Source organism: Serinus canaria, chromosome 5, assembly GCF_022539315.1.
Source record: "Serinus canaria isolate serCan28SL12 chromosome 5, serCan2020, whole genome shotgun sequence".
In the NCBI taxonomy this organism is placed as follows: Eukaryota; Metazoa; Chordata; class Aves; order Passeriformes; family Fringillidae; genus Serinus; species Serinus canaria.
Window position 1 is genome coordinate 18,030,229 of NC_066319.1, and position 17,460 is coordinate 18,047,688.

The following is a 17,460-nucleotide window of genomic DNA, read 5'->3' on the forward strand; positions in this document are numbered from 1 at the left end:
TCTGCAAAAAGGCAATTCTAAATGCAAACTGAAGTCTGAAAACCAGATGAGTGTATGGTGGTTGGGATTCTTTTCACTTCAACATTTCATTCTTTTAAAGCTGATTTAATCTTACAGTTCTGAGTCCTATACAAACTAATGAAATAACCAGCTGTCCCTACAGTGGCCTTGAAAATTTCAGCAAATTATTCAAGTCTTCCTGTGCAGCAGGATTTAAAAGGAAAGTGAAATCCATTGCAGTCTCCCATTTCATCAGCTGCTGCACAGCTGGCATGAAGAGACTGCGCTGTGAAATACACCTGTGTTTCTGCTCTGGTCCTCTCTTTTTCCCCTCTAGCCCTGGCCCCATCTCAGCCCTCAACCCCTGCAATGTCTTGGTGACCAAGGACAACTTCGGGATGAGGGAAAACCAGAGGACCACAAGTCTGGTCAAACTGATGCTGCATCGCCCTCTGCAGACGGGTAGGCAAACACTGCGGCAGGCTGAGACAGAAGATGAAGAAAAGCAGGGATGTGAGAAAAATTCCTCTGACAGTACTTTTTCTGCAGGTGTGTTGATAGATGAACACATCTGGGAAGGTCCATTTTTGGGGGCTCCGTTTTCGCTGGACCCACAGTGAAAGACTGTATCCACAGGGATAATATATTACACATACACTCACAGCACTATTTCATTATAATGCTCTCCACTCCCCAAAAAACAAAACCACTGCAAAATGGAAACAACAGCTTTTCTTTTACAAGAACAAGGCGACCACATCACAACAGCAAGAATTTCCTCCCTAATGGTTTTCTTGTGGGAATCTATAATGAGCTGCCACAGTATGGAACATCCATATGTGTGTGTGCACGCATACAAGTCAGAATGAGCAATTGCCTGTATTTGCTGAAAAACCCAAATCTTGCTCAGCCACCTCACTAACAGCTTGCTACCAGCACCTGTTTATTGACCTCCTTTTATTTTTTTTTTTTTTTAATTTTTTTTTTAGCCCCTGAGGCATCAGTTAAGCCACAGTATCAGGTTCTCCACTCTAGCTCCACAGATACCTTGCTCCCCAGTGCTTAATCAGCCCACTGACTCTTCAGGAATGACCCAAGTTTTGCATTTCCTCACCCTACAAACCCTTACTTCAAGTTTGCACACAAGCTCAGGGAACAAATGGCTTCCAGCAATGGATCAAGTAGGATATAAACAAATCACTCACTGCAACAAATGGAGCTGGGCACATGCTTACAACTTGCTGTTTTGATCTCCACAGCTGAATTTATGGAATGAGTTTTCTGGTAGGAATCACGTAGTCAAGTTAGAAAAACATCTGTCACTACTCTTAGAAGTTTATTGTATTTAATCACCATTAAGCATATGTACAGAGGCATCATAAGAGCAGAGAGGACAGAACAGGAAACTGCTAGAAGGGGAAGAGGCAGAGTTTTCAGTTTTACACTAATGGCCTTAATTTAAGTATTCTTTGTAAGTTTACTCTAGGGTTATGTGCATAAATTTAGTTTTAAAATGAAGTAATCTTAAATGCAGAGACACATCTCAACTTCCTCAGACCCCAGGACAGAAGACCCGCACTTCATACTTTCATGCCAGCTGTGCACAAAAGCAGCAGGGGCAAGATGGACATCACTGTGCTCTCCCTCCCTGCTACAAAGACCAAAAGAGAGAGAGGATCTAAAAAAAGAGGAGATGAATGAACTGAGAAAGGATAATGGGAAACTGTGATAAAGATGGGAACACAGGGCAGATGTCACTGCCACACTCCTCAAGGCATCTTTAAGGAATCAGCCTGAGTCTGTACAAATAACCAAATGGGCATGCCTTCCATGCCAGGAGTCTTCCACTGTTCCTGTGGCAAGACACACACAGGTATTTCTCACTGGTGTTTGCTGTTGGCTTTCTCAGCCCCATTTCATATCATTTCCTCTGGATCTGTGTGTATCTTCATGAGCAGGATGGTCTGGTCCTGCTTGCTGGGGAAAGGGTAATAGATTTTTCCAGGGATGCCTTTTGTTGTCCCTGCAGTGAGGGCAGCCAAAGGGTTGACAGGGAGACAGAAGCACATAACCTTTTGGCCAGGCTCTATTTGGCCTATAAATCTAATATTTCCCCAACACAGACAAGAGTGTACTGGGTGCTTTGCCCAGGGCAGGAGGTCTACAGAAGGTCCACATGACATAAAGCTCTCTGAAACCTCGAACAAACACTAGACTTTGTCCTTTAGAGACTCCTGATAAGTGCAGCGAAGCGGGAACCAAGAGCAGAGAGATGCCAGCAGTGGCTGGTTAGGAAATGACGCCTTTGCTGTTGGGCTGAATGACAGGCATCTGACTTCAAACTGCCTGGTTGACTGGGGGATCTCCTGCCAGCCTAAACTTTCTTCCTAATAGCAGGGGTCTTCCTGAAAGCATCATGCCAAGCAAAAAGGGCAGAGACATCCTTCACCAGCCTCAGCATCCCCTACATTTGCCTGCCAGGGAGCATCCTAACAAGCACCAAAGCCAGGAGCTCAGGCCATCCCCAAGCTCTAGCATGTGCTTCAGCAGGTTTCAGGTCACATCCAGAAGCACAAGAACTGTTCTAGCAAATTCTTTGTGTGGATTCCCCTGAGAGGGAATAGGGAGGAGGTGAATTCTCTGGCTTTCAACTCTCTTCTGGGCACTGAGAAAGGTGGGTTTTAGCTCATTGAGCTCTCCTGGTGTTTGGTTCCCATCTCCTCCAGGAGAAGGGTAATAAAAGCAGCCGGAGGGAAAGCTTCTAGTGTTTCTCCTGTGGCTCAACAAAGGCTTTATTTCCCAGGTCATCATTCTTCCATCATCTCCGTCAGCATCTGCAGACACAGGAGGGAAAGACAAATCTGTCCTTCTGCTACTGGATCATTTGCTGACTATTGAAACATTCATTCATCATCACACCATTGAGAATGGGGGAAGGAGTTACTTCAACCCACAGTTACTGTGCAATGTAGCTTGAGTGATGGTAGGGTTTTCCTTGAGGAGGAGAAGAACCAGTGGGAACTTGGGAAGATGGAGGTATAGGAGTGAGGTCCATGCTTGCTGCTGAGGGGCAGTTTTAGGGAGACACAACCCTTCCAGGCAATGTGAGCATTCAGCCTGTGCAGAAGCAGGGAGCTGCCTGTGTCCTAGCCCCTGTTGGGAAGAGGGATGCAGAACCCCCAGGTAAGGTGACAGGTAGGCAGTAATGTGCTCAGCATCACTCCTAGGCCTGGCAGGACAGGCTGGGAGAATGGAGAGACTACGCAAACTCCATCATCTCTACCCACACTTCAGCACTGTGGTGGCTTCATTTTTGGATGGATCCTTCAGTGGCAACTACTCCCTTGCTCTGGGCTAAACCATGGCAAGTGGCCACATGATCGGGTGTGAGAAGTAAAAGCAGCCTCTGTCACCATCAAGGGCTTTTTGCAACATTTGCTTCATCACAAGCCAGACACAATCGTGAGCACAGTGCTTGCTCTACAAGGCCCTGAAGAGCTGCCACGGGAGGAAAAAAGCCGTCAGAGCCCAAAAGAGTTTCCCTCCCTCTAGCAGGCACCATGTGTACGACAGCAGAGGTTGCGTGGTAACGGCAGCAGGAAGGCGCCAGCTCGGCCCCCCTCGCTCCCGCACAGAACCGACAACAGCAAGGTACGTATCAGCGGCAAAAGCAGGCTCTGAAACTCCCGAAACTTTCCCTCCTGCTTTCCGGGGAGGAGCACGGAACCATTTTAAAGCCGTGCTTTGTAGGGAACAGCTGCTTGGGCTTAGTTGAACTGTTGTGTGAGCCAGGGTTATGGGAAGAGGGTGTTCGTAGGAAGAAAAAACTAGGGGAGATGCTGAGATTTTGGGAGTGGAGGGAGGAAGGCAAGTCGGGGTGTTGCCTAGTGCCTCTCGGCACTTCAAAACCTTTCTTTGTACCGTCTTGTGAAAATCTGAATGAGCTTTTACCGGGGCTAAAACTACCGTGAAACAATAGGGAGGGAGACAGGGAGTAGCCGGCAGGCGGAGGAGGAAGCCAGCCAAGGGATGACGAATGCCTTCCAGCCCTGACCAAGCACTGCCACCCTCGCCCTGCCTCGGGGCGGATGTGCGGGACAGCCACTGGTCACTGGGGTCGGCTGGGGGCAGTGACACGGGGAGAGCCCGGGAGGGCAACAGGCCTGGCAGCAGCACAAGCCCGAGGCGCCCATCCTCCACTGCTGTCACAGCTTCGTTCCAAAGAGCTCAGAGAGAGAGGCCTTTGTGCCAGCGAGGTGCAGCTCTCTGCCCAACGTGTTGCGCTGATGAGGGACACAGATACGAGAGAAGACGCGTCGTGGATAGGACTGGTGACAGGGACGGGATCAGGGACTTCCCAGGCCCTCCAAGCTGGCCCTCATACACAGCTGTGTGTAAACTGGAAGTCAGGGAGACCACTGAGGATGTTTTTGTTGTTTCCAGTTCAAACAATCCCTAGTTCCGGGTTCCCTCGGGAAGTCCTGTCTCCTCTAGCCAAGACCTTGCCCCGGTGCCTCTGCCCTGGGTGACCTGCATGCATTCCCATCTTGCTCCAGCTCCCGGCACACAGCAGAGGTTGCCCTCCCAGCCGGTTGGTACACTACCTCATTTAATGTTTGATACTCCCACCCTTTGTGCATCCCCTCATTATAGGGATTTCTCCTTCTCCTGTCTTGTTTCCTGTGTATCCCAGTGCTCCTGCTCAGGGGGGAAGAGCATCAGGGAAATCAGGGTGGATGGAAAAAAAAAGGGCAACAGGAGATAGGAGTTAAAAGGAAAGGGAGGAAAAGAGGACAAAAATAGAGAAGTTGGGGAGATGAAAAAGAGGAAAGACATAGAGTAAGAGGAGAGATAGCAGAAAAAAGGAGGGCAGAAAAAGGAACAAAAGAGAATGGTGAAAGAAGGGAGAAGGAGGAAAAGGAGGAAAGGAAGGAGGGAAGGAGGGAAGGAGGGAAGGAAGGAAGGAAGGAAGGAAGGAAGGCAGGAAGGAAGGAGACGGAAGGAGGAAGGAAGGAAGGAAGGAAGGAAGGAGGAAGGAAGAGGAAAGGAGGAAGGAAGGAAGGAAGGAAGGAAGGAAGGAAGGAAGGAAGGAGGAAGGAAGGAAGGAAGGAGAGGAAGGAAGGAAGGAAGAAGGGAGGAAGGAAGGACGGAAGGAAGGAAGGGAAGGAAGGAAGGAAGGAAGGAAGGAAGGAGGAAGGAAGGAAGGAAGGAAGGAAGGAAGGAGCATATGAGAGGAAAGTAGAAAGTAAAAAGGGAAAAAGAAAAAGAAGGAAGTGAGGAAAAAGGAAGGAAGGAGATATGAAGGAAACAGATAAAGGAGACTGGAGGGGGAAAGAAAGAAGGGAAAAGAGGGGAAAAGTTCAGAAAAGAGGAGTGGGAAGGAGGGAGAAGTCAGGAAAAAATAAGGGAAAGGCAAATAGAAAAGAGAGGGGAAAGGGAGTGTCGGAGAGGGCAGGAAAGAAGGGAGAGGGAGAAAACGGAGGGAAAAGAGGATGAAAAAGGGAGAGAAAGAGGAAAAGGGGGAGGAAAGGGAAAAAGGGGAGGAGGGACAGATCCTGCTCCTCCCCGCCGCGATACGAGGCGGAGCCGGCGGCAGCTGCGCGGTGGCGGCGCGGCGGTAGGAGCTGGGTAGCCGGGCCGGGCCGGGCCGGGGCGGAGGGAGCAGGGAAGGAAGAAAGCCTGGGAGGGAAAAGCGCTGCCTGCGGTGCGGGAGGCGGCGCGGGAGGCGGCGGTGCGGGGGGAACCGGGCAGGGGCGGCAGCGGTGGCGGCAGTGCCTCGGGATAGGAGCGGGCCGCTGCCCGGTACCCCGAACGGGATCCCCCCCTCGGCTCGCAGGAAGGTGCAGAACTCGGGGCTGGGGGAAGAACCCTTTGTCGATCCGCCGGGGGGTAAAACGGGAGAGTGCCCGAGCGACGCGGAGAGGGCTGTGACAGTCCGGCTGCCACTGTCCCCTCGCGTGTCACCGCTGGCTCCGATCCCCATCACCCCACGACACATGGGGCTGTAGTGGGATCCCACGGAGGCCGTGGGCCGGGATTCCCGGCAGCGCTCGCGTTGGGAAGGGAAGGGCAGAGGCCGAGCACGTCCGTGAGCTCACGATGCCGCTGGCGCCGTGTCCCGGTCCGGCCGCGGTTGCCGAGCGCCGCCCCGCCCCACGTGGGTGCCGGGTTTGTTGTGGGCGCGTCCTGACGGGAGCGCTGGTACCGAGCTGGCCTCTGGGAAAAGCCAGTTTGGGATCCCCGCGATGTTACGGCGGCAGGACGGGACGGTGCTGTGAGGCCCGTCGGTGAGGGAAGACGGTGGCTGCCTGCAGCTCACATTCCGATGGGATAGCTCAGGGATTATTTCTTTTTCATACCCCGTAGTCTGAGTCATGCTGGCCAAACCAGGAGACCAAGGCTGCATTTTGTCACCTACTACAGCGCTGCCTTTAACCCCATCCTTTGTAGACTAAACCTAGAGCTAAACCTAGTGGCCTTGGCATGTTTTTGTGTACTTTTATCTGGAGCCCTTCTGTGTTTACATCACTTCAGAAATGCAGTTTGACTGCAGAACAACAACAACAAAATCTGCTTACCGGCTTATCTGTACTTGGATTTGCCTGACCAGAGTGATCTTTCAAACCTTGGATATCGAATTTTGGAGGAACACTTCTCTCATCCATGGAAGTTCCACTTCTTATGTACAGATACATGTCCAGCAGGATTTTTATTTTGAGCCCAGGCAGTTCTCATGCTCATCATCCTCATTCATCCAAATTAGCTCAGAAATACCCCAATTTTAAGTACAGCTTGAGGGTCCACAATGGGTCAGGTGTACCGTGCTGGTGGAACTGGTGTCTGTGTGGCTCAGCAGTGCAGTAGTGAGGAGCACCAGTGCCCCTATAAATCTCCTTCTGGTTAAGCACCCTTGGAGGGGGAAGGGGAATGTCTTATTCTCACACAAGTAGCCTCCAGATAACAGGCTTTTGCTGTATCTCTTCAGGATTCCTGTGCTTTTTTTCCTCTCAGAGGAAGGCCTTCCCAACTTCCAGACAAAACCATTCCAACTCTCCTGGCCTTGTACTGGTGTTTGCAGGTTTTGGAAAATTATAATCTGTCCCCTTTGCACAGTGTGACTCATGACTGAGAGCTGGGGGGATTGAAAAACATCGTTGCTTCTCAATTTTTTAAAAAAGGTGGTTTTATTTTGTTTAACTTTTCAGGTCTTATCTCAACTGTCAAAATGGAGCTTGACATCCAGTGTGAAGAGATGAGCCCATCTAGATGGGCTGAGCTTCTGACCACAATGAAATCCTGCAAAACCATCAGGTAAGTAACTAGTTGTGTATTCTCTCTTTTGAGTAAGCACTGTTGCATTTCTCTCTTGTGCTTTTCATCTTCAGAACTGTTTGACCTGGGATTTAGAAATTGCACAGCAGCAGAAATGAGTCTACCTATTTTTATCCAGAAAGTTAATTTAAAGGGTGGATAAACCCCCATCCTCTTGCAAAGCGTCTTCAACTACAGATAAATATCCTTTGGTGTGAAGTAATGTTGCCCTGTTTCTTGGTGTGCCATAGGGCTAAGCTAGGTAATGTGATTTAAATATTTGACCACCATTTTGGTTATTCTGCCTTTGTCTCTCAAGAGGGGGGAGACATCTCTCTGTGCTTATTGGGTTGCACGTTCTTTGGGTTGCAGGCTTGATGCTGTCAAGTGATTTTGGCTTCAGTAGTCAGGTACAAGCCATGTCCTGTGGTATTCACATGCCCTCTGAACAGAGAGAAACTGCAAGACAAGCAGAGAAGAAGGAAAACACAATTCTTATCTTGCTTGCTGTGCCTGTGTTGTGCTAAAGTAGAATGCAATATGGAGATTGTTTACCCAAAGTGAGGATGTTTTGTTCCCTTGGCCTGTCAGGGCCAAGAAGTGTGTGTGTGTGGGACTGTCACAGGACAGTCACGAGAGAATCAGAGATGAGTGCAGTTCTGTGCCTTTGTGAGCAAGAGTGAGTGCCTGGCAGATTCAGTTTAGATACAATGTACATAGTATAGTATAATAAAGTAATTGATTAGCCTTCTGATTATGGAGTTGCCTTTAATTTACAATAATGTCCCATCAGCTTTTAATTCTTCGCTTGACCTTCAGAAGTGCCAGCCTTGTTTGTTGAGCAAACAGTGGGAGGGAACCATCTCCTGGGGTGTAAGGTGTAGGACAGGGCCCAGAAGAGTTGCTACTGCAATCTTTCCCCTCTGCTGTTTGGGAATTCACACTTAATGGGATGGCATCATCCTGCTGGGGCTGGAGAGGATGAGCCATTTCATGCCAGCAGGGCCTCGTAGGGCATTGGACCTGGTAGGGGCAACTTCCTTTTGTTTTGCAAAGGAGCCTTTTGCAGGCAAAGCTTCATGGGCCTGGTCTTGACTTCCCAAGGCATGCCTTGGGTGGCAGAAGGCAGTGGGATGGTTGTCTCCTGGGCAGAAGCTGGGCTGCTCCAGAGGCAGTGGATAAGGGTGACTGCTGCAGGGATTGTTTCATCAGTGTTGAATATGATCCCATTGGAAGCCATGTCTTCTTGCCGGGGGGAGGGCGGGAAGGAGAACCCTCCTAGAGTCTCAGTTTTCATACTGTTGTCTAAGGAGAAATGACCAGGCAACTTTTGGCACTCCTGGCTGTGGCTGTGCCTGGGGCTGTACGGTTCTTAATAACACCTGTTTTTTGCTCTGTGTCTTTTCTGCCTCCCTCTATACCTCCCTGGCTGTTGTGTGCTCCTGATCCTTTCCTTGGCTCTCCTTTCAGTTAAATTCATCCTCATCCATTTAGCAGCACCTAGAAGAATGCTGATAACTGTGGGGGAAGCTGCTGCCAAACTGCAAACTCAGGGTTTGTGTGCTGAGATTCCTGCTGGAGGGAGATGGTGCAAACCAGCATGACTCACCTGCAAGACACCAACCTGCTGATGAGTGTCTCTGGGGCTGGCTGCAGTTCTCAGTGCAGAACCAGTCTGACAGCCTGTAAGCTGGCAGGTGGTTTGTCACTGTCACTGTTTAAGTGGAAGCACTTCCTCCAGCTGCAGGGGGAGGATTTGTGCCCTCTTCTGTGCAGCACAGAGGAGGAGCAAGGCTTATGAAGCTGCCCTCCAGCCCATCCTGTGGTGCAGCCCAGAGCACACCTTGGTTTGGGCCATGCAACACCCAGCAGATCCTGCACACACTTGTGGAGGCATCCCAGGAACCACAGGAACATTGCCCACTCTGCTTTCATGAGCAGTGCTCCAGCCCAGGAGAGCAGAGCAACTCTGAGGACTAAAGTGCTCCTTCTCTCCTTGTCTTTCAGGTTGGATGACTGCAATCTCTCCAGCAGTAACTGTGAGGATCTCTCTTCCATCATCAATACAAATCCATCCCTCACAGAGCTGAAGCTGAACAACAATGAGCTGGGAGATGCAGGTGTTGAATACCTGTGTAAAGGGTTGCTGACTCCAAGCTGTAGCCTACAGAAGTTATGGTAAAGCTCCATTGATTGTCTTGCTCTATCATGCTGTCACAAATGAGTGTTTTGAGGTCTCTTAAAGAATCAAAGGCAGGTTTAATATAAAAGTGAAAGCACAACAATTTGTTGACAAGGTTCACTCTACTATGTACTAGATGGTTAAAGCATGTAGAGAAAAAGCAAACAAAAATCTAAAGTCAATAACCAATGTCAACTGAAGAATCATCTATATGGAGGCTGGGGGAAGGGTCAGGACAGGAAAAGGTGAATAAAGAAAACAGTCTTTTTGAATTTCAAGGTTCAGAATCCTTGCTAAACTGAGTTCTGGACTGGACCAATACTTCAGGCCTGAAAATTTTAACTTTTAATTTTTAAATTAAAGACTAAATTTAACAATTTAAGTTGTTAATCAACTTAACAGCACTTGATTAATAGCTTGATTTAAAGAATTTAACAAAGGTTCATACAGAATTTACTATAATTCAACAGTAACTCACAGGCCTAACTTACATATCTAAAGTACTTAATAATTCAGGACAGCAACAGTAACAGTCCATTTGCCATAGCATATTCCCACTCACAAGCACACAAACCTAAAGGAGTATGTACAAGATGCTCACTTGTGGAAAATTCCCCTCAAATTCAATGAAGGACTCACATCAGATGCCTTTGAGGTTGAGCCTTGAGGAGTGGGGGTGCCAGCCCAGGATCTGTCATCGTTCAGTGATCCTCAGAATGCAGCAAACTGGAGAGTTCCCTGGCTCTGGGAGGCATTTTATGGAGGCACCCCACCACATTATAGCATTAGTGGGCTTCCCTCAGCAATCCTGGTGCAGGAGCTTTAGTCAGAGCCAGTGGCCTCTGCCTCTGCTCCCTAGAAGCCCTCCAAGAAAAGCCTCAAAGAGGGCTTCTGTCTTCTCTGTCCATCATCTCTTCTGCAGGGTGCAGGAGTCCTCCAGGTCCTGAGGGGAATCTGGGATCCTCAGGACACTACCTTGTAAAAATAATAAGACTTTTGGTTCAGATATTGAAGTCCCTGTGCCCCCTGCAATAGGACTCGGGCAAATAGAAAGAAAGTTGACTGTGAAGCTGATTAAACTGCAGCTCTCTGATGGGCCTTCAAGAAATAACAGTGGTACTCTGTACTGGAAGACTTAAGTAATTTTTCAGAGAGTTTGCCCTAGGCTTCAGACTTCTCCACATGGTCAAGTAACAGCTGCATTAGGGTTTTTCAGTTCTGTAGAATGAAATTGTCCTTTTTTGGGGTTCTGGTAAGGTGCCTTAAATAAAAGAGAAACCAAATAGAAAGAAGAAAGAGGAATATAAAGAGGAATGAATAAGAGGAAATGAGAGGAAATAAAAGAGTAACCAAACCCAAGACAAACCTCCCTGCACAACACCTCTCCACTGCTCCAAAGTCTTAACCAATAACTCTATAAACACCCCATGGCAATACCAGCACCGTTCCTATGCTACTTCTCCAAGCCTGAGTGCTGAAGGATCAACTTCATAGATCCTTCTTGTAATATACCATTAAACTAGATTATATCCATGGTTGGATGTGATTTTAACTTCTACTGACTCTGGATTACATTTCTAGAGGGGGCAAGAAATCATAGGATGCCTTTGCTTTATCTCTGGGGTCAGCCTCCTGATATTTAAACCACTTCTAAAAACCAATTATGGGGCTACCTGTAGGGTGAATCCTTGTACTGCTGGAGATGCTGTATGAGTGATTACACTGAAGGAAGCATGTGAGCTATTGTCTGTGGCACAGGTGTAGTTGATAAAATATTATGGCACACCTGTAAAATAATGGTACTAACCTGGATAAACCACTTCCCTAGAGCGTTATGCACCATCAGAGCTGTAATGTCCTTTCCAAGCTCCAACCTTAGCAGATGAAGCTCTCTGAGAAGAGCTTCTGTAATTCTAGGAGTGGATTTGCCTCACCCCTGTTGCCTCTCTCCTGCAGGCTGCAAAACTGCAATCTGACGAGTGCCAGCTGTGAGACCCTGCGCTCCGTCCTCAGTGCCCAGCCATCCCTGACAGAGCTGCATGTAGGGGATAACAGGCTGGGAACTGCTGGAGTGAAGGTGCTGTGCCAAGGGATTATGAACCCCAGCTGTAAGCTGCAGAAACTGCAGTAAGTAGTCACTGGACTTTTTCAGTCATCACACAGGCCATGCTTGCTTTTCCCTTGACACAAGCAGGAGTTTTGTTGCCAGGTGTGGATTTGTTCTTGTTTTACCTGAAATTGTCGTGTTTATTCATGCAGGTGAATCTTGTGGGTTTGGAAGTCAGGTGTCTGTTCCCATAGACTTTGTTTAGCCCTCCTGGCAGTGGAGGCTGTAAATGCAAGACCTCTTAGATGCCCAGGAAACATCAGATTCTGCTGCCCTTGGTCCTTGTTTCATGACTGAGCAGGACCTGGGTGTATTTGCAGCCCCCAGCTCCCCCTGGGCAGGCCCAGAGTTGAGGCTCTCTGATGGTGTTTCAGTGCAGAGCTCAGCCCTGTGCTCCTAGCTGCCTATATACTGGTTTAATGGAAGCCTAGTGTAAAAATTGGTCTTGCTAAGGTCCCCTGGGATCTAGTTTAAGAATTAATGCTTCCTGAAATGAGCAGAGAGCTGCTGTTAAAAACTTAAAATTATCTTCGGTTTTATGCATTCCCTGATCTCAACTCACATTGGCATGTTTTCTGCCCTGGCTAACACACACCAGGTTCAGCTTATTCTTGTTGGTAGCAGGATGTGTAAGAAGGGTTGTCTTTTTCCCTGGACTTCTTTTCTTCTTTCAGGCTGGAGTACTGTGAACTCACAGCTGATATTGTGGAAGCTCTCAATGCTGCTCTGCAAAGCAAGCCCACCCTGAAGGAGCTCAGCCTAAGCAACAACACACTGGGAGATACAGCTGTAAAGCAGCTGTGCCAGGGCCTGGTGGAGGCAAGCTGCAACCTGGAGCTACTACAGTAAGGAAGAGCTGGTCATCAGTAATGGCAACTAGTGTTCCTGCTGGTCAGGCCATCCATAGGACAGGAAAATTTGTCAGGAATGCTTGAAATGTAGGCCAGATTTTTGGCTGGCTCAGGTTTATGTAACTGGAAACTGCGCACAAATATCTGGGGCTTTCAGTTTTGGGGTTTTCGGCATTCCAGGTTAAACCACCACTTACTAAGGGAGACTGCTCACCTGTGTCTCAGAGCAGAGGAACAATCACCCTCAGTGGCTCTATTCTTAAACTGGAATTACCAGCCCTTTGAGTATACTTATTCAGAGCCCTTTTTTGCTACACAACAAAGGTGCTGGGTTTGGCCTCATTTCTGCGGTAAAGCTTGTGAAGGGCTTTCTGGGAAAAACACAATTCATTTTATCTTGCTCCTGAGGTTCAGCAGGGGTTGGCTCAGCAGGGACTCACTGTGTGATGCTGCCAAAAGTTCCTCTTAAAAGGGATAATTGATAAAAAGGGAAGTTTGGCAAGAAGGATCCTTGCATTAATACATATGAATGGCTGGGTCAAAGTGAGGAAATGCAGGAGCAGTGTGTTGAAATGCAGGAGCAGTGTGTTGCCTCACCCAGAGTCCCATCGTGGACATCTGTATCTTCTCTGAACCTTGCAGGATGTAGCAGTGCCTGGCTGAGCTGCACTGGTTTGCAGCAAGGAACCAGCCCATAGAACCTTCTCAGTCTGAACTGGGGTATTGGGGTGTATCTAACATAGGTGGGTCAGGAGCAACAACTCCAACTGTGCTTCTTCCTGCAGCCTGGAGAACTGTGGCATAACCAGCGACAGCTGTATGGAGATTAGTGCTGTTCTCAGGAACAAGCCATCTCTGATGGATCTTTCTGTGGGGGACAACAAGATCGGGGACTCCGGTCTGGCTCTGCTGTGCCAGGGACTGATGCATCCTAGCTGCAAAATCCAGAAGTTGTGGTAAGGGTGGGCAGAGGTTTCTTATATCCCTTCTTCAGCTTCTGAGCTGTTTAGGTTGTGCTGCTGGTTTGCTCTCATTTACCCCTTATGGTCAAAAAAGCGTCTCAGCTGCAAATTAGTTAATTCCCAAAAAACTGGGTGGAGAACACGAGGAACAAGTAGGACTACATTGAAATTGCTTGTATCAAATTCTGGTAAGAGGGCAAATAGAAGTTTATGATGGCATTGTCTTGGCTTCCGGCTGAGTTAGCCGTCTACTAGAATTGCATATTTCTGTTTCTTTTTTTGTTTGTTACAAGGAGAGCTTTTGGTGCAGCAAGTGGAAAGTAAAGAAAGCAAGAAGCTGTTTGGTATGATTTATGAAAGGATACAAGAAAATAAGACAATGTAACCAGAACTAAATCATGACTCTCTTTTCTAATCTAAGTCATTCTTGGGAGAAAATAACATTTTGTTCTTCCCTGCAGGTTATGGGATTGTGATCTCACAAGTGCTAGCTGTAAAGATCTCTCCAGACTCATCAGTACAAAGGAGACCCTCACAGAGATCAGTCTGATAGACAATAACTTGAGAGATTCGGGGATGGAAATGCTCTGTCAGGCACTCAAGGATCCCAAATCTAAACTTCAGGAGCTATGGTGAGCTGCTGTCAAGTTTCACATATCTACTGCCTTCTTTGGAGGCCTCACTGAAGAAAGATGTCAGGTGAAGTAATGCCCACCCAGACAGATCCTCAGTTGTGATGTTTCCATAAGCAACTCCTACTGGTTGTTATTGAAAGGATTTATAGAGTTAAAAAGGGCTTTTCTAGACTTAAAGGCTTTAAAAGGATTTGTATTTCTAAATTCATAGACACTTTGAAGATGTGCCTCATCACAGTTAGCCTGTTACAACCAAAAGGAGACCAAGCATCACTTGCAGAGCTTCTAATTAATTGTTTTATCATGCAACAAATGACAGTTAAGAGACTTATGAAGTCTGAAAGGCCTGATGAAATAGCAAAATGAGTACTGTGATCAGATATCTCAGGTTCTCCACTGGAGCTAAACTCTCTCACTAGTGAGACAAAAAAAAGCTCTAGTGACATAAAAAAATTTTCAGCATCCTGTCGACTGTCTTACCTTTTAGGCTGGGATGGTGTAGTAGAGGAAATTTGTTCTTTCACTTAGAACTTGAATTTTCCTACACTGCAGATTCAGCTCCTGCCCCCAGCTGGGTTCTTCCCCTCCCCTGGTGGCTTGGAATTCAATGGGGTGCCTCAGGAGTGCACAGTGGAGCCAACAGTGACTGTTAGAGCAGCACACTTTATCCTTCTTTGTTCCTGTGCTTCTTGGGCAGGTGCCACCTTTCCTAGGTGCATGCTCCAAGACAGACATCCCATAAAAGAGTGGGAGAGGTGCTGCCTAGAAAGGACTGAGCAGACACTGGGAGGAGTACAGTGATTGCAGGAAAGCCCTGGTTCCTCTGTTCCCACTGTCTGGGCTCCTGTTAAATAAATGTAAAGAAGTGAATGGTGCCTGATAGTCTCTAGGTGTCCCACCTAGATCTCATCTCATTTTGCCTTGCAGGGTTAGGGAGTGTGGGCTCACCACTGCTTGCTGCAAGGCTGTCAGCTCTGCTCTCAGCACCAACAAGCATCTGAAAGTACTGCACATAGGCGAGAATAAGCTGGGAGACGCAGGCGTGGAGCTCCTGTGTGAAGGACTGATGCACCCCAACTGCAACATCCAGTCCCTCTGGTAAGGTGCACTCAGAAGTTGTCGTCTCTCTTGCTGTCTCAATTCACCCTTTGTCTTGTACTTCCATGGCCCTTATGAGTGCCAGCACAAGTGCTGCTCCAGCCTCACTAGAAGGAACAGGCAGCCAGCTGGAGCATCACCTCCAGCCCTGGGGTGGGATTTGCCTTCCCCATGAGCGTGTTCCCTTCCCAGCTGGGCCTGGCTCTGGGCTGTGTGGTGCTCAGTGCTTGTTCTCTCCATGCTGTTGGACAGAAGCCAAAGCTGTGCTCTGATACCTAAATTCACAGTGAGTGAGTGAAGCAGATGGGTCATGGGAGACATCATTAAGACTTTCAAGTCTGTCCCAGAAAGTGTCTTTTAACCACTCAAAGTTACTTGGTCATCAGCTGAAAGGCCTCAGTTGCCCTCTTTAGAGAGGTGGTTCCAAATCTCAAGTATAGTAATAAGAGAAGATGATGCGTGATGGTGAAATTTGGAATAACTTCAGTGGGTTCCTTCTATGCCCATAGCCACATGCTGTTATGCTTTAGTGAGGCCTTTGAGGTGTTCAGCAGACACCACGAGGGCAGCTGTCTCTGTGGAAAACCACAGGCCAGCCCCTGCTGATGTCTCAGAGATGCCATCTTTGCCAGGATCTCTGGTCCATGCTGTGGATGTCCACACCTGCTGCCTGGGTGTGGGCAGGGTTTCTGGGAGCCAGAGCTCACTGTGCTGGCCTCTCCCTCCTCTCCCTGTAGGCTGGGGAACTGTGACCTGACAGCAGGCTGCTGTGCCACCCTCGCCACCGTCATGGCCACCAAGCAGTGCCTCACTGAGCTGGACCTGAGCTACAACCCTCTGGAAGACGAAGGCATCAGGAAGATCTGTGAAGCCTTGAAGAAGCCCAGCTGCAACGTGCAGCAGTTAATGTGAGAGATGGTGGTAGCCCTAACAGGGTTGGAGGCTGGTGCTGGTGAGGGACTAAGGGGGTCCTGGGCTGTAAAGCCAATTTCTGGCTGCTCTTAAAGCTAGATGGGGCCCTTCCTGGCATATGACCATGGCCCATACTGGCCAGTTGTGCATTTGACTCTTCCCTTAACAGGAGGATGCTCACTAAATCTCGCTTGCCTTTTTGTTTTGGTGCAGTTTGTATGACATTTTGTGGAGTTCTGAAGTGGATGATGAACTGAGAGCCTTGGAAGAGTCTAAGCCTGAAGTGAAGATCATTTCATGAGTGATGACTGCCTGCAGAACAATGTCAAAGCAATGTCCTCTTCTTAATCTGAACTTTTCATACGTATAACTAATTAACTTAATAGGGAATTTTCTTTTACCAAAACCATTTGTGGATTCCCTGAGTGGGTGTCTGGGGAGCTGATCGACCTTCTCTGCGTCTCTGGATGTACTAACTCTGAGACTCATGAAAGCTGCAGCATCACTATCCTTGAAATAAACAATTACTGTCTTGTAGGAGTGGGTCTCTAGCCTTTAGGAGCTCTTTAATCCTATAATCCCTTCTAACAATATCGTTGGGCTTTAAAGAGAGCTCCTTTCCCAAGGCAAGAGAACTACCCACTGGATTGATACTGGGTGGTGCTTTTGATAGGTCTCTGGGGAAGGCTTTCAAAAAAACCTAAATGTTTTTAATCTAAAATTGAGCTCTCCCCTGTCTTTCCCTAAAAGAGTTCTTGGAAAAGCAGTGGTGGCCAAGGCACTAGAGAAAAAATAAGTGAGCAGCTGTTCAGCTGTGTAATGTTAAAATTCATGTCCTTTGAAAAGTGATTTTCCTACAAACAAAAGATGCTGTGTGCATTTCTGCTAGTATGGGAAATGATTAAATGATTGATATGTTTGATCTGGCAAAGAGTAGTTCTACAGGAACTTTATACTTAATTTTTCTACTTATAAAAATAAAATATATCTGTATATTTCTCCTTTAAGACCAATGTAGTTTTTTGTGAACTGCAACACTACCAACACCTTGTTTTACTTGTTTGTTTTTGGTAAGTCCCTAGCTGAAACATGCTAGGAGAAGATCTTAGTTAAGGCTTTAGGTAAAGAACAAGCCTAAAAGACATTTCAGTTTTCAGGGGACCCTGGGGCTTCATGCCCAGAGTTGTAACAAACCCTTGCTCCAACAGAAAATGCAACTGCTGCACACCTAAATCACAGAAGAATGAATAGGGATTTAAAAATATAGAAGGCAAGCCTGGCATTATCCTTGGCTGGCCTTGCAGGATGAATGCCAAAAAAATCCCATTCCCCAATGTGTCTTCCTGGAATGGTCACTTGGTGTTTCCTTCACTGGCAAATTCTGTGTGGCACCCAAGATAAA

The 17,460-nt window shown here is 47.8% G+C and overlaps 1 protein-coding gene across 5 annotated transcripts; it reads left to right on the plus strand.

Moving 5' to 3' along the window:
- The first annotated feature begins 3,489 nt into the window (after positions 1–3,489).
- On the plus strand, positions 3,490–17,065 carry RNH1 (ribonuclease/angiogenin inhibitor 1). Of its 5 annotated transcripts, XM_018924387.3 has the most exons (11): positions 3,502–3,651; positions 4,444–4,591; positions 7,206–7,311; positions 9,319–9,489; positions 11,450–11,620; positions 12,275–12,445; positions 13,237–13,407; positions 13,875–14,045; positions 14,976–15,146; positions 15,884–16,054; positions 16,272–17,065. In XM_018924387.3, exons 3-11 carry the CDS (start codon positions 7,226–7,228, stop codon positions 16,357–16,359), a joined length of 1,371 nt encoding a protein of 456 aa, XP_018779932.1. In that variant the 5' UTR covers positions 3,502–3,651; positions 4,444–4,591; positions 7,206–7,225; the 3' UTR covers positions 16,360–17,065. The 5 variants fall into 5 exon arrangements, with proteins under 5 accessions (XP_018779931.1, XP_018779932.1, XP_009097536.1 ...); XM_018924386.2 differs by lacking the exon at positions 4,444–4,591 and having other exon boundaries at positions 3,490–3,651; XM_009099288.3 differs by lacking the exons at positions 3,502–3,651; positions 4,444–4,591 and adding an exon at positions 5,508–5,617.
- The last annotated feature ends 395 nt before the right edge of the window (positions 17,066–17,460 follow it).